This window comes from Delphinus delphis, chromosome 18 (assembly GCF_949987515.2).
Source record: "Delphinus delphis chromosome 18, mDelDel1.2, whole genome shotgun sequence".
Lineage (NCBI taxonomy): Eukaryota > Metazoa > Chordata > Mammalia > Artiodactyla > Delphinidae > Delphinus > Delphinus delphis.
Genome location: NC_082700.1, coordinates 60817625 through 60844124, shown reverse-complemented (window position 1 = coordinate 60844124; position 26500 = coordinate 60817625). Strand labels below are relative to the sequence as shown.

Sequence of the window (26500 nt, the reverse complement as noted above, 5' to 3'; positions counted from 1 at the left end):
TCCTTAAACAAATGAGATTTCCTCCTTATTTGAAAGTCTGTGGGATTTTTTTGTGTGTCTCTCTTGTTTCACAGTATCTGTCTTACTGTGTTCATATTGTGAACATGTGCTCTACTGTGTTTGGAATCTAAGTCCCTGAGGTGGGGACAAAGTCTTACCTTTGTATCCCATTCAAGGTCAACTGCAGTATTGAACATGGAATCTAGTTTTCTGTCTCCTTCCCACCAGTCCCAAATACATGTAAAAGGATGTATTTTACATCCATTCTGTTACCGTTTCAGCTGAGAACAAGACAATAGAGAGTGTTCCAAACGGAGGTGCTAGACATAAAAAGCAGATGGCTGAAAACTGGTTTTGAGTCCTTCATCTTGGCATCCATCTTAATTGTATTGAAGGATTGAAGTTGAAGAGGCCAAAGGAGAGAATTTCTTTGAAGAAACTTGGACTGCTGTGGCAGCCCATGCCTGTAGCAGAAGTTGCCTGCCCTGCAGCAGAGTAAAGAGAGGCAGCTCCACTGAATACAGGCTGTTCTTCCACCAAAAGCAGGAGAGAGAAGCAAAGTTTCTGTGGTCTAGAGTGGACCATGCAGGAGAAAAGAACCCAACCAGAAGATCTCAGCAGAAGGAAGCCAGATGGAAAAGATTAGAAGAGGCATTGTCTTGAGCACACAGATGCCCTAGAACATCAGTCTTAAAAGCCACCAAGTTAACAATCATCGATGAAAGATACAAAATTATCAGCCAAAAAGAATGTTCCTTTCTCTCACCCCTTCTCTCTCACTGCTGCCCCATTGTCCTGCCAGCTCCAAACATGCAGGAGTCAGAAATATTGGCTGGAGGACAAGAAGTCAAGGTTGGCACGTGGACCTGAAGTGGTTCACCCCCCACTACAGGTGCCCCTGAGACTGGAGCAGTACCTCATGGCAATGCAGAGAAATGGCCACTTTAAATGAAGTTTTGCGTATCAAGTCAGCCTGGACCTTTTTACTGAATTTAGACTTTCTTCGGGCTGAATTTGATTACTGAATTTAGACTGTTTATGGAACTAATGACAATAAAAGACCCTTCAGACATTTGACCAAAAAAATTCTGAGAACTGGCTGTGATTTCCTTCTAGAGACAGGGAAAAGCAGCCTTCAGAGTGGGCTTAGTGAAAGTTTCTCCTTTCACCTTTGAGTCCAGCTGCCTAAATGTAATGATTGTACTGCTTAACAGGAGACAACTGACTACGAAGGAAATAAACCAGTAAAGAAAGATTCAAAAGAAACGTCTCGGTTCAGAAGATGAGACACCATGCAATTATTGCCAAATTAACGGAGCATTTCTTAGAAAATAACAAAATGTGTATATTGACCTGAGAAGAATGGGTATTTTCCTAGGCTGTAGTACTAGTTAGAAATGTCAGAACTTGGAGAAAGGTTGATAAAATGTGCATCCCTTTGCTACCTTCTTTTATTCTCTACAGAACCAAACTATGGGATAACTATTTTAGACACTATCTTTTAAATAAAAATTATCTGCCAAGCAAGTATACTACAGTAAGGCAGAAAGATGGTACACAGCCAAGAACTCTACACATGTTATGCTCATTCAGAACCTAATACATCAGTCATACTGATACTCGTCCCATTGGACCTAGACTGTGTATTCTACAACGTGAGGAATTCGACTGTCTCATAATATATCTAAAACCACACTTTGTATTTCTGCCACAAAAGAGCAAAAATGTTTCAGTTCTTCCCATGCTGAAGATAGCAGACTCAGCTTTTGACCTGGGGCAGAGCTTGGCACTTTTCCCCACCCCCAACCCAGATGCCTCATTTATGATAGAGACAATCAGACCTAATATGTCTCTAAGACAGGAGGTTCTTAGAGTTCTTTAGACTCTGGTTCCACCAAATGTCTATGGAAGTACACACAATGGGACAGGCATGATCTTAAGGTTAGAAAAAAAAAAATCAGTATCCAGAGTCAGACATAGGTAGAAACTTTCATGATTCATCTCTCTTCTTCTCATTTTTCCAACACTCCATTTCATTTTGGAACCATATATTACCCACCAAAATGTTATCACCAAGCCACATCCCCAAATCGCCATAACTTAGTTCTCACTAACACTTAGAAAAATTCCTTTTCCTCGCAGTCCTGTTATCTTGAAAAAATTATTGATAGGTGTTCAAGGACATTGCTCTTAGCCTCTCAGATATAGAAGCTGTGTTATAAAATAAATTTCAGTAGACAGGAAGATATATGACATATAAATGCAAAAAAGTATTCAAAGTGTCATGGTGGAGTTAGAGGTTACAATAAAACACAAATGAGGGAATTCATTCCACTAGCACCCAAGATAAAAGTGGGAGTTTGGCAAAACTGTATACGCAGTTGTATGGAGAAAATGATTTAGTTGAAAATATTCCATTAATAGTGGAAATATCAAGGTCCATGGCAGATTGTCGCAATGGGGTAGGAGTGGGGACGCCGTGTAGTCACCCCTTTTAAGTGACCTCCAATTCTGAACCAAGTAAGACAGGCCATAGGTATGATAACATTGATGATTATTACAAAGGTTTAATTCAGTGTTATAAACCTGATTGCAGAGGTAGAAATTGAGAGGGGAAAAAGAAATAGAAAACAGACTGGTGTTTAAGTCATGAAGAACATACTGCCTTTGCATAAGCAACATAGGAAAAACAAGCAGTTGTTACAGTAATAAAATTCAGAGCAATCCTGAGACCTGGCTGGGTTTAAAATGGAGTCCGTGACATTTGAAAACTAAGCCAGGTGTTTAAAAAAAATATACGTAGGAAGGTCAGGAAGAAAAAGAAAATTTGAAGATGAAGTGTCTTTCCAGATAAATAATGGGTAAAGGAGAAAAAAAAAGTGAGGTAAAAAAAAGTTATGGCCAGAAAAAATGTCATTGTCTGGGTGGAAAGAAAACTGATAATAGATAAGTATAAAATCTCAGATTTTTAAGGTTTTATATTTTTATCTATTTTTTAAAAATTTGATTCTAATATGTTGAAAAGGGGCACCTTATCGTAAGAGTTTAAAAAGAAAACACTGGGATAGGAAAGAAGCATTAAAGAACATTAACTACATAAGATGAAGTGGAAATCACGTGGATTATTAATTTTACGGGGATATTTAACAGCTATTGGCTAGTTTAAGGGTTGTTGCGGAAGTTACAAATTCCTGGAGATGGAGGGAGAGTTACTGGATTATCTGTCTATTAATCAAAAGGGAAAAGGAAGCCCTGGTAATTAAGTAGCTGTCACCTGAACTTCAGTACTCAGAAAGACAAGCGCAAGCCATCAAACAATCAATTTGCAATCACCAGGAACTGAGAACAGAGTAAGCACTGGCAGGCCTTTCAGAGAACAAGTTTGTTTCGCGATGAAGAGAGAGGAAGGGTAGATAAGAGGGACTTTAAGAGTTAGAGACTATGTGGATTTCAGTAGTAAATTTTCATCGTTAATCAGAAATCATCTGAACTGTGGACCTCGGTGTCGTGACAGTGTTTATGGTATGCATGTACTCTTTAAAATCATTTGAATTAAAATAGATTTTGTTTCATAATTAATATGCTACAACTATTTGAGATGTTTCATTTACAACCACAGAGGAATTCCACCTCTTTTGATGAGCACAAAGGTGATTTGACCCAGTTTGTAGGCCTGTCATAATTCTGAAACAATTTGTATGGTTCTCCTGTTCTTTGAGGCAGCATGTCTGTGCACATAAATAATCTGACCAATCATCTCCTAAAAAATGCCTCCAGGAGAAGAAATTTTGCCAAAATAATCACTTCGCTCTTAACAATGAATGATATGCTCAATCTTGGCCACAAATTTATCCTATTGATGTTTTTGGCATAATTTCTCTAGAATGAACTTGATGAGTATTATAACCCAGCACAAGAAAGGAAAAAAACCCTATGATCCCCACATGTGGTACAAATTCACTTGATATTCATTTCTTCAAAATTTGAAGGCATTATTTATCTCAACCAACTGCAGGTCTCTGAAATGAATATTCTATATGGGGATCTTAGCATTTTCACACACTGATCGCTGCTATACTCTTGTTTATTCGCAAGGAAAAAGCAGCTAATAGTTCGGGATTGTAACGTTCATTAGAACTTGCCTTTACATCGGAGCCATCTTAGATTACTGAACTACTGAATTTTTGAAACATATCCATTAATGCTTTGAAAAAATTATATCACAGAATTGCTACAAAAATCCAATTTGGTTAGAAATGAAATGTAAAAATAGTGCTTTTATTTCAAAAAAGAATTATAAAAAGAAAAAAGCAATAATGGCTCATAATTCTAACATCACTATAACATCTGTTTCCATTAAATATAAATACAATGGAAATATAAAGCCTCCCCAGTATTTTAAATATATTAGCAGTTTTCATGTTAACTATCCAGAAATATTCTATGAGGAATGAATGTCAGTACTTTTATTTATGCAAATCTGTTGATAAAATATTTAATATCCGGGCTTCTCTGGTGGCGCAGTGGTTGAGAATCTGCCTGCTAATGCAGGGGACACGGGTTCGAGCCCTGGCCTGGGAGGATCCCGTATGCCGCGGAGCAACTCGGCCCGTGAGCCACAACTACTGAGCCTGCGCGTCTGGAGCCTGTGCTCCGCAACAAGAGAGGTCGCGATAGCGAGAGGCCCGCACACCGTGATGAAGAGTGGCCCCCGCTTGCCACAACTAGAGAAAGCCCTCGCACAGAAACGAAGACCCAACACAGCAAAAATAAATAAATAAAATTAATAAACTCCTACCCCCAACATCTAAAAAGAATTTAATATCCGACTTTTAACTTTTTTATTGGAGTATAGCTGCTTTACACTGCTGTATCAGTTTCTGCCATACCGCAAAGTGAATCAGCCATGCATAGACATATATCCCCTCTTTTTTGGGATTTCCTTCCCATTTAGGTCACCACAGAGCACCGAGCAGAGTTCCTTGTGCTATACAGTAGGTTCTCATTAGTTATCTATTTTATACATAGTAGTGTATATATGTCAATCCCAATCTCCCAATTCATCCCACCCCCCCTTGATATCCATACATTTGTTCTCTGTCTGTACCTATTTTTACTTGGAATTATTCCACTTTAGCAGATATAAATATGCATCATTTGTGACTGCCATGTAATATTCCATTGTCAATATACCATGCTCCATTAACTAGATATGATGGATATTTATATTTCAGCATTGACTTTGCATTGAAAAAAAAATCCTGTTCTAAATTTATTTCAAGAACTGGCTGAGCCATGAATGAAATTACAATTTAAATTATATTTTAAAAAATGTCAAAGTACACATGAGAGTTTTCTCAAGATCAAACAGAAGTGTCTTTCCAGATATAGAAAGATATCTGAAGAAAGATATACGCCATCAGCTTACTCTGAAGCATTAGGGAATAAAGTTTTGGGAAAGTTCAATGAGATGATTCTTGTGAAACCTCAGCTGAGTGCTAGAAAGTAATTAGGGCTAAAAATGTTCATTTGGGAAGTAGCCTAGAGATGGTAGTAGGGAGCCAGTGTGTGAGGTTCATCTGCTGGCCCAGAGAAGCAAGGGAGTAGGTTAGTGACCCATGAGATAGGGACAAAAGAGGGGGAAAAAAACACCCTCAAAAAAAGGGAAAATGTCAGCTAAGGTGATGAGCTAGAAGGGCTGTTTGAGAAAAAATTAAGCAAAGCGGAAGGTATTCACAGGAGAGTGAAGTCACATAGGGCCCTTAGAAGCAGCTGACAAACAGGAGGCTGGGTGGTATAGAAAAGGGAAGACAGGAGCTGGAAGCAAGTGAGAATAATGAGAATTGCTCACTTTCTTTACCAGATATGTGGACACTTCCCAAGGAGGGTTCTTGCTAAAGATGAACTTTCTTTATTCATAAACCATGAATGAGGTCTTAAAATATGTATCATGTAGAAGAAAATATATTTTTGAGTTGAAAATACTCTCCTTCTAAAAAGTTTTCCCAAATCATTGATTTCTCCAACAGTATTTCCCATTATACAAACCTCAGACCAAATAGAGAGGAATGGGACAAATTGAAACTAAGGTTCCTGCAGTTCTAGAATCAAATGTATAATGTAATGTGATATATTAAATATATTTATATTCTATACTAAACTGTTCATTAATCATGCAATTCTCATTAGCCCTTGTAGAAAAATGGTTAATACACAAAAATGTTCAATTCCAGTTTGAACAATGTGAAAAGAGAAAGTATAAGTCAAAGTAGAATTTAATTACTAGGTCTAAGGGGCAGAAATCTTATTAACATGAATACTGTAAGAATTCAAAATACTATGCATGCTATGACTGCTCTCAGTAAAGGCAGGACAAACATATGTAAGAATACATTAAGCCATCCAAGGGGCATAATGGAAAAAGAACACTAGCCATGTCAGCCGAATTTTTTATTTAAATTTAAGTATAGTTCCTGCCTTCAATAACTATTTTCTGTGAAATCAAAGATTCCCTATGAGATATCTGGATGTAAACTACAAGTAATCATTTAATATATCAGGAATGCAACCTTTAACTATAATGAATATGATCACACAGCAATAAACAGATTTTACTACATAAATTTATATTAATATTAATTACAGTATATGTTTATCATAGTAAATTGAATTTGCTAAAGGACACTTTAAATGAACTCATCATTCTAGTGGTAACTAAACTACCTATCTTTATACAGAGTAGGTGTGTTTATAAATCAGAAAGTTTATCACCTTACCTTTTCGCAGATTGCTCAAAATAAAATACACTAAAACATTCTAATCCAAGCACAGCACAGGTCTACAATCTATGGTAATCACCAGCATTGGAAAATCAAAGGACTAATTCCCGGCCAATTGTACTGACCAACACTATTGTAACAGAGGGAGAATCTAGGACTTTTTCAAGCTCAGGTAATTACTTGTGAGCACAACCAGTTATAGGAAGTGAAGGAAAATAAACTCTAGAAATTCTAGATGGTGAGGAAAAAAAAGGTGAAAAATTCCACTCCTGAGCTTGAGAACAATTGACAACATACAAATAAACAATGCCTCAAACAGACATACGTAAAAGTACCAGCCCTGTTTCCCTCTCCCTCTCTCCCTCTGTCTCTCACACACACTCATGCACTCAGAGACAACTGTAGGATGAACATATTAGTGCTGCTGTGACACATATCCACATAACAAATCTTTGCCCAGGTATTCACATTTCACCGAATTTCCTTTCTAATACTCATAAAGTTAAAAAAAAAAGATATCTGAGAAACAAGACAGATTGGCTAGAAGTAATACTTCACTGAAAAAGTGGGATTGTTGGGTAAGCCACAGATAGAAAAGATGAGAGAACTTTCAGAACACCACAGAATGCTATCATATTTCTAAAATGTCAAAAAGAATCAAACTTATTTTTGACAAACTAAAGAGAAGGAATTAATGTATCCTCTAACCTGTGTGGCAAAGTTAAAACAGAAGTAATGCATTCAAGAACTAGGAAAAGAAATCAAGGATGAAAGTGGCCATTATGTTTTCACAGATCACTACACATAAAATACCTTTTTACTATATCTTCTCCGTTCCAGCATGGCAGTCCGTCACCAGCCGCTAATTCATTAGCACAAAGTTGATCAGCCAGGCCTCCATAGAATGTCCTGTACAGTCGAAGGCTGTTGATAAATTCTCTGAATGGAAAAAACAAAGAAAACAATTAAACCCAAAAATCCATAATAAATGCCAATATGAATAGCATAATTTGTTATGCATAATGTTTAGAATGTAACTTTTAAAATTTTCTCTACTTATTTTCATATATTTTCAATACTTTTCTAACAAGACAAAAACTACATTTTTTTAAAAATGTGTTCAAATATATTCTTTACATAGAAGTTTTCACTGGGTATGAACTTTATATAACTCCAGGTCCAAGAAGCTGTGAATAGTATATGCATACATACACACACACACACACACACACACACACACACACACACACACACAAAACACCACTTCAGCTTCCCTAAAAGCCCTCACTAGCTACTGGCATCTAAACCACAGTGATATTAACTAATTTCTTTTCCATATAGAAATGTCAGAGGCTTATAACAAGCTGACTGATTGCTCACTGATTAAAAGTTTAGTAGACTTGGGTGATTTTCCCATGTGGGTCTTCTCTTTGGGGTCTAAGAACATCAGATAATATGTCTTTACTAAATATGAGAGAACCCAGGTATGTAACACACTTCAGAAGCATGAAAATAAAAGTTATTGGAGGGAGTAATATTTAATACATTTATTAAGTTTTTTCCCTCTCATACTATTGGGTTGGCCAAAAAGATCGTTTGGATTTTTCCTGTAAAACTTGAACGAACTTTTTGGCCAACCCAATATTTCCCCTTTCACCATCAATTATGGAAAGGGAAAATTCAACAAAAAGGCAGTTTTTCAATTTAGAAATCCAAGACTTTGGAGTTTTAAAACCAAGGCTTTGAGGTCTCAAGAACTTGAGTTTTAGCATGTCAAAAGACCAAGTCCTTAAGACTTTAGCTCTGAACTTTTAAACATAAACAATTGTTTTGGGGAAAAAGAAAAGAAAAGCCACTAGCCTGATCCAGAGGAAATGCCCTCTCTGGACTAAAAGGCAGGGAGAGGAGATGGAAACGTTGGCAGAAAAGCAAACGTCAGAAATTCGTGGGATGAGTAATTTAAATATAGCAATTATGAAACTGCATTCTCCATTGATACCTTTAAAATGATTTCTTTAAAAATGAAATTAAAGAGCAGGGGTGTCTATAAATTATAGCTGGAATAAACAATTTTTAAAACTTAAATCTAATTTTGACAGCACTGATGCTCAACCATCTCAACTTGTAATTCTCTCTCTTATTGGTTTTCAAAGAACTAACTGTAGAAACTGCTGGAGTTGTAAATAACCACTACTCTGTTGGAAGGATAAATATAACTTTCAAATATGTAAGATCTGCAACCATAGAGAAGATCAGAAGTTCCCATGGCAAGTGGCCGGTGAGTATTTAATCAAATTTTTAGCAAAGTTTGACCAGACAAGTGATAATAAAATGGTTGCAGGAAGCACAAATCTCTAACCCATGCTCAATCAAAAAAAAAAAAAGATGATGCTTTATTTTCTCACTAGCACAGTTAAATGCTTATCTATATTTTATCGATTTCCTCTTCTAGAAAATAAGTCTCTCCTTGATGGCTGTGTTCCACTGACTGGAATGCATGAACAAACATCAATTCTCATGCTGCAGCTATGAAAACATAATTGATGAAATTGACTGGTTCTTAGAGAGGTGGGGTTTAATGAACAGGAAGATGTATGGCTCCTGTCCTGAATTCTATTCACTATAAATGACCACATGTTTGGAATCAAAGAACCTTTTAGAAATGAAGAGGCCTGGCACAAATGGCTGCAAATGTTGAGACCTTCAAATTGATCATGTAAAACTGAATAGATAATTTTTGGCCCCAAAACCTCCTACTTCACTCTTGGTAAATGGTGCCTTTGTTTCATTTCTCCCTTCACAACCAATCGATCATAAGGGGGAAAGTTCACATCGTTCTTTCAGTTCCCTTTCCCAATGCTACTGCCATTGCCTTAGGTCAAGCCTTGATCATCTTTCTCGGGAATTACTGTACCAGGAGAGCATACCTCCCATCGGTTCCTTTAACCATCACCTCCCATCCTCCATGAGAGCCACCTATAGAAATTCAAATCTGGTAGTCCACAGATTATGCCACATACTTGCTTAAAGTCATCAAGGGCTCTCTATTCTCTACAGCATGAAATCCAAACTTCTTAGAAAGCTACATAAGGTACCCTCTCATCTCAATTTCAGCAACAACCCAAACCACACTTTCGGGTTCCACAAAAGTGAGATGCTTGCTGTCCTCCAAACTTACTTCCCGGCCTTTGCCTGCATTCTCTCTGAAAGGATAGTCTCCTCGAAGATTTCCACTCATTCCATAAACCATCGGCTATCAATTATTTGTCACAAAATACTAAACACTATGGAGTGCCAAAATCTGTGTTGGCGCTAGGGATTCATAGCTAAAGAAAACAGTCCCTGCCTTCTAAGAATGCACATTCTGGGGAAAATCCACAATAATAATACAGTATTAATAAGTAGTGTCACATTTGAAGACAAAGAAAGAAACAGGAAATAAGATAACATATCAGTGTTCCATGCAAAAAAAAACCACAAACCAAGAAGCAAACAACAACAACAAAAATCCAGGATAAACAAAGGTAAAGAGGGACATTGTGTATTCAGAGACTCGTACAGTTAGGTTAGCTAGTAAGGAGTGTGCTTATGGGAATCACAGTCACAGGCAGGACGAGGACAGATTATAATCGGCCTGGTTGATCATCATAAGATGTTTCAGTTTTATTCAGGTGGTGAGAGCCATTAATTTTTCCAGCAAGCAAGCGACATCGTCATCATCGCAGTATTGTGGAAACAGAAAAGCAGTGAGGTCACTTAGGGGAGTATAAGCAAGTCCAGAGCGAGACATATGAGGATGGGGAAAAAAACCTTCCAGTCAACGTCAGGAAAATGATAGATTTGAAAACCATTAGGAATCTAGAATTGACAGGTAAAGCAAAGGTTTTAAGATGACTTCTAATTGTCTTCCCCTCCCCAATCAGGTAAACTACACTTTGACGGTAGCTTTGTCTTTGTGACTTGCCCTGGGTTCTAGTCGTGTACGCAGAAGTGATGTTTGTTCCCTCCAGGCTTAAGCTTTAAGGACCAACGTGGCTTTGCCAGCTTCTGTTTCCCTCTCCCCTGATGGCAGGCAATGTTTCAGATGGCAGCTGCTCTCTAACTCTGAGGCTTAAAGCCAGAGGAACCGCAACTTGAGCAGTAGCCCTGCTGGTCTGAAATGGGCATTGGTTGGGAACCAAAACAATTTTTTTGGTTCTAAACCAATGATAGGTTGAGGTGTTTTGCTACCACGTCACAACCTAGTCTCTCTTAATTGATACAAAGCTAAGAAAAACAAATGAATAACTGATGGATCATAAGTTCTGAAAAGAAGAGAGGGGAAGGATTATGGAAAACAGAGTGGTTAGCTTTGGAGCAAATTCCCTGAGACTAAAAGAATGGAAGAAAGTCCGCGTGAATGTTGAAATAAGGTTCGATTTGTAAGGATAGAAATTGAGCAGAGAACGTACTTTGGAACTCTATAATTCTGTGTGTGGCAGTTTTGAGGTCACAGGAATGAAGACTAGTGTTGCAAAAAAGTGGTCGCGTTGAAGGACCAGGAGATCTATACTGGATATAGAAAAATAATAATCATAGTTGAATTGGTAAGAAATGAAGGGCTCAAATAACTAGAAGCCGTAGTGAGGTTAAAAACATTGACCTGCAGCCACAGCTCCAGTGAATGTTGATCATGAGAAAAGAATCCATACTTCAGTTCCCAGCTTATGCTCAGCCTACTTTAAAAAAAAAAATGCACCAGGTCCTCCTTTTCCAGTTGTACATGAAATGTCACAACGAATAAAACATTATATTCTTTGGATGATTCAAGTTGCTCGAAGGGTGACTCTATACATACATTTATTTTTCTACAGTCATGAGAATATTTCCAGTTAAAATTAGGAGAAAAATAAATTCAAGATGTTACAGCTTCCAGATAATTAACCTTGAGGAGCTGTGTTACGTACATGTTGTTTGCTCATCTTGGTCTTAAGACAGCTCAAGAACACAGAAATCAAACATTATTAAGAGTAACACTCCAAAAATATTTTGTAAAGAGGAAAACATGCTTTGCCAGAATATTTATTCAAAGCCTATATGTCAGGGCCACGTGCAAATTTATAATTTCTCATTTGGGATTACAACAGTCTAACAAATGATTTCTCTGACTAGGTCTGCCCTCCCATCTTCCCTTCAATGCATGCCCCAAGTTCTTACCAGAATTCGCTCCAGAAAACAGCCATAACACTTTCCTCCTTTAAAATCCTAAGCATTCAGGTAAAATGTCTTACCGTGGCTCGTCATCTCTCTACTCTTTGCCCCTTAGTTGCCCTGACAGTCCCCCTTCCCTCCAGTCTCACACCCCAGCCAAAACCACACACTCCTATTGCCTAAGAAATCTCTAAGATGCCACCTTTTCTTCTCCCCAGAATGGCCTTCCCTCCCACTTCTCCCTGTCAACCATCTACCCATCCTTCAAAATCCAGCTTTGTCCTCATCTCCTCCCTAACTCCTTGCCTGACCAGCCTGTGACGCTTCTGTTGGTCTATCCGTTTCTCACGCCACACTTGCCATCTGTTTTATAGCCCTGGTTATCTGGTATTATATTTTGCTGTCTGTGTATCTGCCTCCCTGATTAAAGGGTGCATTCTCTAAAGACAAGAGCCATGTCTGCTTTATATCCCCAGGGTCTGGACCACAGTGTGGTACCCCACAGGCACCTAACAAATTCTTGTTGAATTGGCCCCAGATGCGGTGTTAGTTTTTAACAACTTCCAGAATTAGACGTTTCTACAATGAAATACAATTTTCAGAAACGATAATGATAATTTAAAGTCCTTAAAGAGCACAGCTGACTTGGGGAACTTTAAATTACGGGACCCACTCCTAGATTGTGAAGCTATATCAGAAAGACCTTCCTAGAAAATGGAAGGAATCTCAAGGGCAGGACTACAAGCTGTGCCGGATTCTACTAAACAGGTTGAAGGCAGATTCTATATTATATATAGAACATATATAGAGACTATATATATATATATATATTCTTATGGAGAGAATATAGAAGATCTCACATAAAAACCGAATGATCTTTTGGGCCAACCCAATACATATGTGTTGCTGAAGTTAACATGTAGTGACACATTAACGTTTAGTCACACTGTGGTGTAAGATAGCCTTTATAATTAATATATCACAGGTATACTACATTATAAAGACAAGTTAGAAAGAGCCTTAAAGATGATCTGATCCAGTAGTGCTCTGTCCTAAATGCACTCTATCATCACCAAGGAAACATAAACTGAATGCCTAGATTCCTCCCTCAGACATTCAGATTTTGTGCTCGGGGTAGGAACCAGGGACCTGTGTTTTTCTGAAAGCTTCCTACAGGATACTAATGTGCAGCCTCTTATTTTATAACTAAGGAAAGTTAAAACCAAAGAAGTGGAAGGACTTGTGAGAAGTGACTAAGTTAGTTATTTAGTCAAGCATTTAGTTAATGCAGACCTTGACATCGTTGTTTCATTAATTAATAAAAATGCCATCACTTTGCAGTATCGGGCAGATATTGGATATTTGACAAACCAAAGTTGAATGACTCTTTATAGAAAAGAATATTTCTCTCTGTTTTTAAAATTTTACAGAAATAATCACGCTTTTCACAGAACACAGTAGTAGACTGGTAGACAGATAGAAAACAGATACATCAGTTCTTCCTGCCAAAATCTGCACTTAGAAAGTAACATGTTTAGACAGGATTTATCTGTCTCTCTTTACCAATTTGAAAGATCTGGTGCAGGAAGCAGGCAGTGGAGAAAATTCTGATCTCTGGCTAATGAACAGCTTTGCACACTGTGCTAGCACAGGAAAGAGGAAAAAGGCTGGAACACAATTGCTCATTCATAGCTTCCAGCCTTGCTTGCCCTGAGCCGACTGACTGGAGAGGAACATGGACCAACATAGTTAGTGCTTCCTTGCTTCCCATGCCCTGGAGGCCTTCAGTGCCAGAAAGTCTCCTGATCTGTCACGTGGCAAAAAAAAAAAAAAAAAAGGATAGAAAAGAAAAAGAAAGGAAATGCAATTCACCCTGAAGTAATCATTTCTAGTCTGGTTGACACAGGAATGTCCAGTTACTACTCTAAAACCAAGTGACACTTTCAACTGGCTTTACCATTATCATTTGACTTTAATCATTTTTTTTAACATCTTTATTGGGGTATAATGACTTTAATCATTTTTAATAACAAAAGTAACATATCTTTTGGTGAACAGTTAAATAACTAAAAGGCACATGAAGTTCGTATCTGTCCCTCCACAGTGTTTCTCCATCCTCCCTCCTGAAGTAACAAATGTTAACAGCCTGGGGTGCTTTCTTCAGTTTCTTCTATGTGCACCCTAACATAACCAAAAACAGACAGACAGAGACAGAGATGGTTTGGTTTTACAAAAGTAGGGTCAAACTATACACGTACATGCAATTGGCTCTTCTCACTTGACAATATATCATGAACCCTTTTCAGGTTAATAAATCTAGGAGTTACTTATTTTTATACAGATGTATAATATTCCAAAACCTGGATATAGCAACTCTAGCATAATTTATTAAAATAGCCCACTAAGCCAATTTTTACTTTTTAATTTATAAGGCTGACACGTTTCTCATACGTATGGTTTAAAGGGTGACAACGGCGTGTTTCAAACTTTGCTGATTTTCTAGAGAGCTGTTTTCACTTAAGCATATGGCTCCAATCTACATTTGATTTTGCATTTCATTTCATGAGACGTTGCTGGAAACAGCTATGTTCAAAAGTAATACCTCTCAGTCTTAGGTCTTCATCTAGTGGGCATTTGTTTCAATTTTAAAACATTTATCAAGTGTTACATAGAACACTTCCTTGCCTTTTTTCCCTTGAACGTGATATAAAAGACTATTTCTAACTTTGAGCAAAGCTGATTATCTGGAAAAATGTTGGAGAAGAACCTGATTTTCGAATGGAACTTTTCTCGGTGGAATGTTTCAGACCACACGTTTCTGTATTTAATGATATATATTGATTTTTTCAGCCCTCACATCAGTCCACACATAATACAGAAACCAAATTAAAAGCAGTGCCTCTCACACACTGTTTGAAAATATCTGTAGAACAAAGGTCAAATGTGCAGTTTGCTGGTTAATGGCCTGAGGCAGAGTTAAGGTTAATATGGCACTAATGAACAGGCTCAAACCTGTGGACGTGTCTGACCACGGTTGTCAAACAGGAGACATTTAAAGTGTCAGTCTCCTGCCCCGCAGAGGAAATACATAATCACATGCTTCTGGGTAAGGGCTATTTTCTCTGGCAATTCTGAATCTATATTTCATCATTTAACTTAATTCCCAACGAAGTCATTCTATTTGACAAAATATTTGTATAGATCTTGAAAAGGGATTTCTAAAGATTTCTTTAGATTTCTGTTCTGTGGCAATAATGGTTCTCGTTGTAAATGCTTGAAAATAATTAAATACATGCAGGCAGATGGGCTATAGGGAGACTGAAATCTAGCTTCTTGGTCCCTTTCTATACAGGCTTCATGATTCCTGGAGAGATGCGGGGAGAGGGTGAGTGTAGCACTAAGAAGCAATGCAATAAATGGTACCAGGGAGTTTTATCACAGATGGAAATGTGTTTCAAGCACATTGCATTCATATTTGATTACAAAAGAAAATACTGTTTTTTTCTAAAAGCATAACTCATAAAGTCTGCTCTCTGAACCCACTGCTCAGGATGGAAGCTGTGACCTCAGAACCAGCACTATTCTCCTAGAGAAGGATTTTCTTTCTTCTGACTAAATGATTCCAGGTTTTTCCCTCCTGGTAGGAAGTCTTCTTGTTCATGAGATGGGTTCCCTTCCTTCACAGATTTACTGTGCTTTCTCAACAGAGCTGAAGGTGTTAAGATGGGCAGTAGACTGGGGTGGGGGCACAGGGAAAATGATGGGAAAAAGCACTGAAAACATGCTAACATCCTCCCATCCCCTGCAGAGGATTCTTTTCCAACAGGTGCTGTGTGCTTAAGGCTCCCTAGTGGTGATTTTATACCAGCCCTGAGCTGGACATTCATGACCATCTATACAATTAGTATAGACTCTTCTATTCTCACTTTTCAATATCCCTCAAACCCAACACATTACCATTTAATGTCCCAGTAAGAAGCACCCTTTCTGAAAGCATCCTCCTCTAAAAGAGTGATTTAAACCTGATGTCAAAACCAGGTTTTCAAAACAAGCTCTCACCTCATTTTCCCATGTTGTAAAAAAGTACCTCACAAAGCACCGACTCTGTTCTCCATTAAAAAGGACTTTAAACAAAGACCTTAACTCATTTATAAAAATAAGCACAGAACCAAACATCCAATATTTAAGCAAATCAGATAGTATTAAACTGAGCATCCATCCCAAAGGAGGTGTGATGTTCTCTCCTACCTCATAACTTTGTTCATTTTCATTAAAATATGAAATTATTTGTTCAGTTATACTAGTTTCGGGAAGCATGCTATTAATCTTCCAATAGAAAGAAGTGTCTAGGACCTGACTGGGTCAAGACCAATGAGAAGGTTTAGCCAAACAGAATATTTGCAAATCTAATGATTCTAATATAGGTCATTTATACAAAGAAACATTATAGCTGTATTTTGAGATTCAGGATTTTAGGTCAAATCTTGAATGTTACTCTCTTTTGCAGTAAGATATTTTCTGTAGTTGCTAACATTTTAACTACAAACTCCATGACTTAGGGGATAAGAAAACATTCTGGACAATATTTTCTTCTCTCAGCATCAGAACATAATGAACTACTTTCACTTTGATAGTCTGCCAATAAATGGGCTTCCTTCTCATTCCTTTTCTTTTTTTTTAATGACTTCAGTCAGATATTCCTGGTTACCTCCATCCACAAACTTGTCTAACTGATAGACAATATATGCCTGGTACAAATTATTCTCATTTGCATGTTCACTTACTGTATACCTCTCAATGCATATATTTGTGTTCCTGGAGTCTGATATTAAGACGGGCTTTAGGGTCAAGAAATGTATAGTTAACCAGGTTCAAAGAAAATGAGTTCTTTTAGTCTTCAATTATATTCCTATTATTCTACTAATTCTCATTTTGGAAAAAAATTACTCTTGAATATCACATGTAAACCAGGTATTATTGTATGCCCAACTTCTGAAAGGTGGCATAGAATATTGCTGACCAGGGTTAAACAATACATCATTATTATACATAATCACATTTACCCAATTATGACATCTAAAATACTGTCCCTCACATCTCACAAACCATGCTGTGACAAATAAACCAGAAATTTTCTTTAAAAAAATAATAAAATACTGTCCCTATGATCAGAATTAAAGTAATTCCGCACTTCCATTATGATTATTCATATGTACTTTGTGTACATAAGGCTTAGCTTACATTGGAAAAGGTAAGACAAGCCAAATACAGTAAAGATTATAAATCCTTTGGATTCACTCAGTTTGCAGGACCCCAAAGTTGCAGTGTTGCATGTCTAACAAGATTCTTGCTGAAGGAGGGTCAAACCAACACAGCCAAAGGAGCACCTTAGACTGTTAATCTTCAAAAATCATCAAACAGAATCAATCAATTAGAAGAAAATTTGATCTGCAAGTCTGTAAGTCTATGAATATGGGCCTAAACGAAAAGAATTATCCCAACACTACCTTAAAACTTTCATCAGTTGCACTTCTAAGCAAAAGATTCCACATGTGATTCTGGAGACCATGGTATGGCCTGCAAATGGTTGACATAAATTTGTATCTTGAAGGTGAGAAAAATCATAAAAAGCAGAGCCTCTGTTAAAGGATATAATCTACTCTAGAAACACATTTCTTCTATTTTGAGCACAATTATGGAGAAATGGGCAGCTTTGTTATTTCTATTCAATATACAACTGGATAAAAAAATATGAATCTCTCTTGATTCCACCTGCTCCCCATTTTTCACTCTTATCTGTATGCATGGTTTGGACACTTCAAATGCCAATGATAGATTTAAAATGATGGAATATTCTTTGCAACAGAAAACCAAGAGAAAGAAAGTGCTTGGTACTCTTGCTGGAGATGAAGCACTCACGATGCTTCTAAGTACAATTACTTTTGCTACTTTAGTAAAAGAAATGAGCCTCACTCATCATCCTGATGTAGGCCCCATAGATTCTGCTAAAAATTCTGAAGTATCTTTTATACACTTCTATAAAAATCATCAATTTCAATACGACACATATTTAAAATCCTCCTCGTGGCTTAAAAAATTTGAGTGAAAAAAATGTGAGCTGAATTCGGGGTTCTTTTCAACTTTGCAGATGTTCACTGACTTCCCAAAGGAAAATGGATAAAAGATTCACTTTTTGTGAGAAGGAAGGAAGGGAGGGAGGGAGGGAGGAAGGTTGCTTTCAGGTATATTAGACAGGGAAAATTGCATTCACAGTTTGGTTTTCTTGATGGGGGATATCTTGAGCCATATAAATGAGGTAACCCTATAGTCATGATTATAAATACTATTGAAAACCTTCTATGCTCATCTGGCAAAGCTGCTGTTTACTGGGAAACAGAAGGTTTTTGGAGAACCAGTTAGAAAAATGTCCAAATTAAAGGACATTTTTCCTATGACTGAGAAATATATTTTATTATTCTTTCTGTAATGAGAAATTTGGGGAGATTTTGACTCACATTAACTTAAATTTGACAGTCTCAGTATCACGGATGTCGCAAATTAACTTGAGGTCCAGAGCATTATGGACCATCGATGTAAATAACTTGAAGAATTTAGAATAAATCTCATATTCCCTGATATAAGCCTATCCTCATCTAAGCAAGCAAGCTATGAGAGCACTAATCGTAGACACTGATAACCACATACGTTTGCTTTCTGTCGTTTTCAATAATCGTTACCATCAAAACAAAAAGCCAGCAGCACGCACTGGATGCCGAAGCTCTAAGACCATCACAATTTCAACTTCAAGTTTATACCAAGTACTTGGAGCCATCTCTCCTTTCAACACAAATACTGTAGAATATTAGCTTAATTGCCCATTGTTTGGATTTAGTTTCAGATATTTCATGAAATGGTCATTAATTTTTTCCACAAACATCTAGAAAATAAGAGCAAACACAGTTTCAAGTCCTTTGTTTATGAACTTTCTTGTTCTGCGAAGTTTTTATCAGATTCTCAGTGGGATACGTGACCCACAAAAGGTTAAGCACCACTAGCCTAAACTTTTGCCACATGTTTGCTCTGCCTCCTGGCATTCCTTCTTCCTGTGTGCCTGGGTTTTGACCCATGGGGTCCTGCCCTGCATTATTCATGTAGGGCTTGACGCTAGCCTGCCTTGCGCTCACGTTTTCTTAGCCCTGCTCTGGCCTGGCCTCTGGCCCCTCATCCAAAGCCTCACCTTGGCCTGCCCTGCCCTAGGTGCCCTCACTGCCACCACTCACTAAGCACTGTTTTAAATTAAACAGAAATGTCCTCATTGAAGGGAACATGGCCTTTATTTTAGTAAATTAAACGTACAGATAATAAATAACAACGGCACCTCAAAGAAGCACTAACTTCCTTTCCGGAAACAGATTGGAAATTGCTTTCTCCAGTCCTACAAATGATATTAAATTTTTCTCAAGGAGTTGGCTTTTCCCTGACCCATGGATATTTTCATCCGCTGAGTATGTGTACACACAATTCATTGAGCCCAGTCTATCAATACGGATTTACCCATGTAAACAAATACATTTACCCAAACACATGCACATCAAGAATTTTAAAAATTGTGGTTTCAATAAAGTATTTTACTAAATAAGGTTTAACAACGTAGCTATGAATTCATGTATTTTAAGCCAACTGATTCTACTTAATATGAACCTTTTGAGCTATCTTGGCAGTCATCCTAAATAATGTTAACTGTTCTTCATTCAGTATATGTTTAAAGATTTTTCCTATTGTAATTTAATTATTTTTAACCACATCACTGTGTTCTCCTGTGAGGTACAGGGTAACAATTAATTTGCTTTCATAGACAGACCCATCCTGAATAAGAATGAGGCCCTGACTCATTCCTCTCCTTAAACTATGCAATTTCAAGTGTCCTCTTTAGTTCCCATCCTCAATAAATAAAATTCTTCATGTTCCAAGTGGTAAAATTTTCACCCAATTCAAGATTTAATATTCAAGATTTAATAATCACATTAGAATAAAATGGAACTTCCCGTTGATACAATATCCCAAAGAAGTTCTGAGGAGAAAACTGAGAGAAACGAAAACTCATAAAATAAGTTAAATTATATTTCGTTTCCAACATTGAAAATCTATTATTTCTAACAATTCTCCTTTCCCCACCTTCACGTCAAAATCACCTCTGACGTTAAAAACATTTTACTTTTACTGAAACCTAAGTCTTTATTACCCCAATACACACTCACGCATACAGCCCACCCCTTAATCAGCATATTCTTAAATGAGAGGCTTGGCTAATTGGAATGCTAGCTGGAGAACAGATGGAGCACTGATGTTGAGACTCTCTCTTAATTTATTGTCCTGGGGTTTTCCTAATTACCCACTTAACTGGCACAGCCACACCGCTTTGAAATAATAATGTACAGCTAATTATCACTGATTTAAGCTTGCTAATAGCTTACTCTTACCAGCTAACTTCAAGCAATCAAGCAGAGAGCAGGAACTGCCATAGGGAAAGCACTCTGCCTGGGCTGGTTTGGACAGCTATATGAGGGCAGTGTCCTTTACAGCTGTGTTGACTAGGTTTCTGCCCCAAACCAAGGCTAAATCATGATGCTTTGCTAGATGGTTAAAGCCTTTTCCTTGCCTTTCTCAACTTTCGGAGACCTTTGTAACTGGTATGTATCCATCACTCCAAGTCTCCAATCAGCTCGTTACCATCATGCTACATACATGGGAAAAATTGGGTAGACTGAATAAGTACATCTCCAAAATGTGATTAAAATAATAATAAACTATAGTTTAGCTCCTTTTCCCAGACTATCTACAAGTTTAGCACAACCCTTAGATCCAGAGACAGATTTTAATATGTAAATTTCCTTTTTCAAATTTTACAAATAGGAGAAGAAGGCAATGCATTCAACAGAAAGGTTCCCTACGAATTCAGAAAAAGTGGGAGAAAAAAAACAAAAAAGAAGTTAGGAACTTAGGAATATATAGAGAAATATCTATATTTATGATAAGAGACTATACTTCTGCCTTAGTTTACACTTATTCTGCATTTATTTTAGGAACTTCTTCAGACATCTCTAGGTCAGATTTCCTAGAGGCAGTGTCTGACACAGCAATGTGGACGCAGGTGACTCACTGAAGGATGCTCGTAAGAGAGAGGTAGTGAAGGAAGCCAGATAGAGTGGGGAGGAAGAAGTTAAGCAGTGATGTTGTCTCATCTGCAGGCAGATTCCACAAGGAGTGCTGCAGTGTGAATGTCACCACATATTCGGTCCTACCACCTTCAGCAAGGGGCGAGCCCCGTAGGCTCCTGTGTCAGTCAGTCATTGCCTGCAAGCTGCCACCGACGGGGTGAGGTAGGTGGGAGTTTACCCCCCTCACCCATGTGGATGAGATGGTGTTATAGCCACTCTCCAGGATGAGCCCCAGTAATCTTTCCCTTCCTGCCTCTGTGTAGTCCCCCTGCACACTGAATAGAACTGACTTATGTAACTTTTAGGATATTGCAAAAGTGACAGTTTGGGACTTAGGAGGCTGGATCATTATAAGAAACTACAGCTTCTCCCTTGCTTTCTCTCGGATTGCTTACACTGAGGGAAACCGGCCACAATGTGGTGAGAAAACTCAAGCAGTCCTATGGAGAGGTCATTGTGACAAGAAACCAAGGCCTCCTGCCAACAGCCATGTGAGTGAGCTATCTTGGAAGATGATACTCCAGCTCCACTAAAGCCTTCAAATGACTATGGCCCCAGTTGACTTCTTGACAGCAATCTCCCCAAGACCCCGAGCCAAAACCCCACAGCTAAGCAGCTCCCAAATTCCTGATCCACAGAAAGTTACATAATAAATGCTTATTTTTGCTTTAAGCCACTAAGTTTTGGAATGATTTGTTAGGTAGCAATAGATAATAAACACAGAAGGCTCCTATCTGTTGAGGTCAATTCCCCAGATAATAAGGCAGCTGTGCGTGAGCAGCCAGGACACAGCAACCAAGAAGCAGACAAAATGGACAGGTAAAGGGTTGCAAGCAGGGCGCCAGCAACATCAACTACCTTAGTTACCTTTCACATTAAATGTTTCCATTAAACCCTTCGTACTCCTTAATACAGTGTCATGCCATGAACTTAATGATGACTTGGACATTTACAGTTTTAAAAAATGTATCTGGCAACACCTTGAAATTCTAGGCCTAGTGAAAATATTCTTCAAAAGTGAAGATATGTTCAGACAAACAATAGCTGAGAAAACTCATCACTAGTAATAAGCAATGAAAGATGTACTAAGGCTAAAGCAAAGATTCTAGATGAACACACAGAAATAAGTTTTAAAAAGTACCAGAAAGAATAAAATAAGTAATTATAGGTAAATATTGACTACTTAAAGACAACAATAACAGTAATGTCTTGGGGGTTGCTAAAATGTTGGTAGAAGTAAGATTTGTTGACAAAAATAGCACAAAAGCTAGGAAGAGAGTAATAGAGTGAAACTGTTTTGAGGTACTCATATTGTTCAATAAAGTGGTAAAACTGTTAATTTAAAGTAGATGGTAAAAAATTTAAAGTGCATATTTTCATCTCTATGATAGCCATTGAGAATACTGAAGAAACACAAATCTAAAAAGCTTTGAAGATAAAAAAATAATAAATACCAGCTAAACTCAAAAGAAGGCAAGAAAGGAGGAATAAAAAAAATGGTATAAAGGGATAACAAAGAACAAGATGGTAGCCTTAAACCCAACTACTATTTCAGTATATCATATATCACTGTAAAACACTGTAGAACCAACCTAAAATTGAGTCATTTATGTCAAGGACAAAATGAAGACGGTCAGCGTAGGTGCATGAAGGAAACTTAACCTAACCTTACAGGAATTTACAGCTCTTCTCAGAAATTGCCGGAGGACACCAGCCAATCCCCAAACACCAAGTCTGTCCATGCCATCTCTGGACTTCCTATTCTCCTAACTCAGCTACCCTGATCCAAATAAGAAAGAAGACCAGTAGCCAAACAATAACCTGAAAAAGCCAAATAACTTCCATATTTATGCCATAAAAATCCCTTAGTCTGTGAGCAAATCAGAACTCACTACTCCCATAGCCTTGAGTTTCCCAGTTTGCAGGTTGAAATCCTTGCAATAAACTCATCTTTCTGCTTTTGTTTTTTTTTTTTAATTCAGTAGAGTTTGGTTTTTGAACCATGCACTAGACATTCCAATTAAAAAACAAAAACTGACTAATCACCTCTTAATAAATATTGTTGGTTACCCCTGCCAAAGGTCAAATTATTTATGTCAACAATGGTTATATAAACCTCAAAAGACTTGTTTGAATAAAGGAAACTATATAAACTTAACTCTTACTCTGCCACAAAGACCTGAAAATATGTATGTTTTAAATCAGGTGCCATAAATCTACCATAATTTAAAACAGAAATTTTTATAAGCTATACCATAAAGAAAATAAATCTAAAGTAAATTATGACAATATAATTTTTAAAGACTATGACTTATTTATATGTAAAAACAGTTTAAAGTTTTAGTAAATAGAACAGTGTTTATTTTTCATTTACATGGTAAGACAGTGTCAGAGACACTGATGCATTTTACAACTAGAGCAACTATACTGGATACGAGCAAGAGTTTCTCTTGGATACATCCTTAAAAGGTAGACTGTAGTGCGTAGAGTATATGAGTTTTACCAGGTACAGCAAGCCTCTTGCCAGAACAGCTGTACCAGTGCACCATGTGATCATCCACAGAGAAAACCCAGTCCCATCAACAGACCGACCATTAGAAACAGAGTACAAAAAAGTAGCCACATATAGCATTATAAACATATCTTTGTCTGAATAGATCTTTGTATTCAATATAACCCTAATCAAAACTCAAGAGATTATAACATATATTTGAAAAAATAATTCTACAAACATCTAAGAGAATTTTGAGAAACAGTAGGTAAAGGGGCTAACAAGATTTAAGAAAATCTTTAAGAGCAAAAGAGAAAAAAGAAGAAACAGGAAAAAAAAAAAAACCAGTAAACAGAGCAATTTCAGAGAGAGCTTATAAACAGGCCAGTGTATGTATCTATCTAAGGGAACTTGGAATGAGTATGAAGCAAAAAAAAAAAAATCAATGAGAAAAGGAAAAGAACAGATTGTTTTAGAGCAACCCTTGAAATCTGCCTCAGAATTTGGAAAATTTAAGTTGGAACTTTACCTCATACATAACATATATAAAGATATAGTCTCTACATATATTAACAATGTGAGAAACAAAACTATAATGCTAGTATGAAAAAGAATAGTAGACTATCCTTTTGAATTGATGCAAGCAAGCAATTTTTAAACATGAAAACATTTTATAAACTCAATTTCTGTTTAACAAAGATCATCTTAAGTTACACATCAACTCACTTATTTACATTTAACTGAACTATCATCTTAGATAGAAAATGTTTGCAAAGTCTAAAACTGACAAACAACATATAGAACATAAAAAGAAACTCTTACAAATGGTTAAATTTAAAAAGGAATCTAGTAGGAAACTAAGCTCACAGAAAAAAAAGGAAACAAGAGAAAACAAAATTTTAGGAAATAAAAATTTTAAAACTATATTAGCTTGTATTAGTTAACTTATATAACTATTATTAAACTATATTAGTTAATAAGTTGATTAGAGTGATAATAAAATAGCTCACCCATCAAATAAGAGATCTGAATTAACAAAAATATAAAGTACAAGAAAAATGTCACTTTATTTGCCGCACAAAGAACTCTCAGTCTCTCACCTAGTTCCTAATCCCAGCTTCTGAGTACCTTCACTATACTAAGGCTGGGTTCTCTTGAGAAAGATCCCTGAACAAGCCCAACAATTATGTAGCATAAAGTTTTCTTCCCATCTTTCCTTAAGGGTCCTGTGGCCCTTTTGCTTCCTAGCAATAGAGACCAGCTCTCAGTTAACTTTAATCCTAAAGACCCAAAATGCCATTCTACTCTGTCTAAATGGGGCTCATAGAGGTCAAACTGAAATGGAGCAGGACCCTATGATCCCTGCCCCCCCATGTCCTCAGTCTGGCTTTTGTCTGTGAAAAACCTTTGGGCAAAGAATAAGTTTAGGGCTTCCCTGGTGGCGCAGTGGTTGAGAGTCCGCCTGCCCATGCAGGGGACACGGGTTCGTGCCCCGGTCCGGGAAGATCCCACAAGCCGCGGAGCAGCTGGGCCCGTGAGCCATGGCAACTGAGCCTGCGCGTCCGGAGCCTGTGCTCCGCAACGGGAGAGGCCACCACAGTGAGAGGCCCACGTACCGCAAAAAAAAAAAAAGTTTAATCAGAGAAGTGAGAAAATGCAGAAACAAAGGAAAACAGTCCAAGACTAAATAGTATAGTTTAGTCATTAAGCATAGTTAAGGACCTTTAGTTCCTTTTCATGGGCTATAGATCATATTCTGAGTGGTATCCTGTGAGCTGTTTTGTAGATATTGACACCCTCACCAGGTGGAAGAGGTGAACTACATGATGACCAGGCTGTAGCCATGACATAAGCTGCCATCATTCCGAGAACTGGCCTCAAAGAAATGGGAACAAACCAACCCTGGAACTGAAGATTAACGGTACTTAAAACAATCAAGATGACGCTGGTCAGACCACCACATGACCAATTTCAAGATGACTGTCAGAGCTGACCGTGCTGTTTCTGCATGTAGCCCCCTCCCTCCATCTACAAAAGCTCTTGCCCACTGATTGTCAGTGCGGGGGTGGGGGGGCAGTTGGCCTTTGGACAGGATTCCACCCTCCCCCTCATTGCCAGCATCCGAAATAAAGCAAGCTTTCCTTTCCACCAACCTTGCCTATTTATTGACTTTTGAGTGGCGAGCTGCCGGACCCCACTTTCAGTTACAAAATGAAAATTAAATGTTAGGCTCAGTCTGTCTCACACTGGGCCCAATGAATCCACAGAAGTGTGTCTGTTTCACGCTTCTCAATATGTCTTTGGAAGAGACATACACATCCCTTGCGCAATTCCCACAACGGTTCCTCAACTCATGGAGTGGGGGCCAAACTGAAATCCCTAAAACTACCTCTTGTACAAAAAATAGCAAAACGAGAGAATATCACAGCTGTTTTGGTTCTGATACCAATTCCAGTATGTGGAGAGGCAGTGAGGGTCCCCATACCAACAAAAAGCAATTTTCCCACAGCAGCAGCGTATCTAAAAATCCAATTCAATTCTGACACTATCTACCCAGAGAGAGCATCAGATTCCACAGGTTAATGGTTCAGTCCTACAAGACTGTGTCCCACCCCCTCCAACACACACACACACTTCAGGTGCCCGTCTCAAGTCCAGGTTGTTACTTGTACTTCTGACCAGTTGGCTATAAATCACACGTTCCCACTACCCACTCCCCCCTCGAGTTTGACTAATTTGCTAGAGCCGCTCACAGAACCCAGAGAAATGTTTTACTTACTAGGTCAACAGTTTATTGTAAAAGGATATAACTCCGGAACAGC

General features: G+C 37.7%; 1 protein-coding gene across 4 annotated transcripts in view; it reads right to left on the bottom strand.

Moving 5' to 3' along the window:
• The window catches only part of GPC5 (glypican 5), a 1355126-nt gene that overhangs the window by 1040968 nt on the left and 287658 nt on the right, over nt 1-26500 (bottom strand). For all 4 annotated transcript variants that reach the window (XM_059996229.1, XM_059996231.1, XM_059996232.1 and 1 more), the window contains exon 5: nt 7593-7718. In XM_059996229.1, the coding sequence (XP_059852212.1) occupies nt 7593-7718 (126 nt within the window). The remainder of the gene's footprint in view (nt 1-7592; nt 7719-26500) is intronic.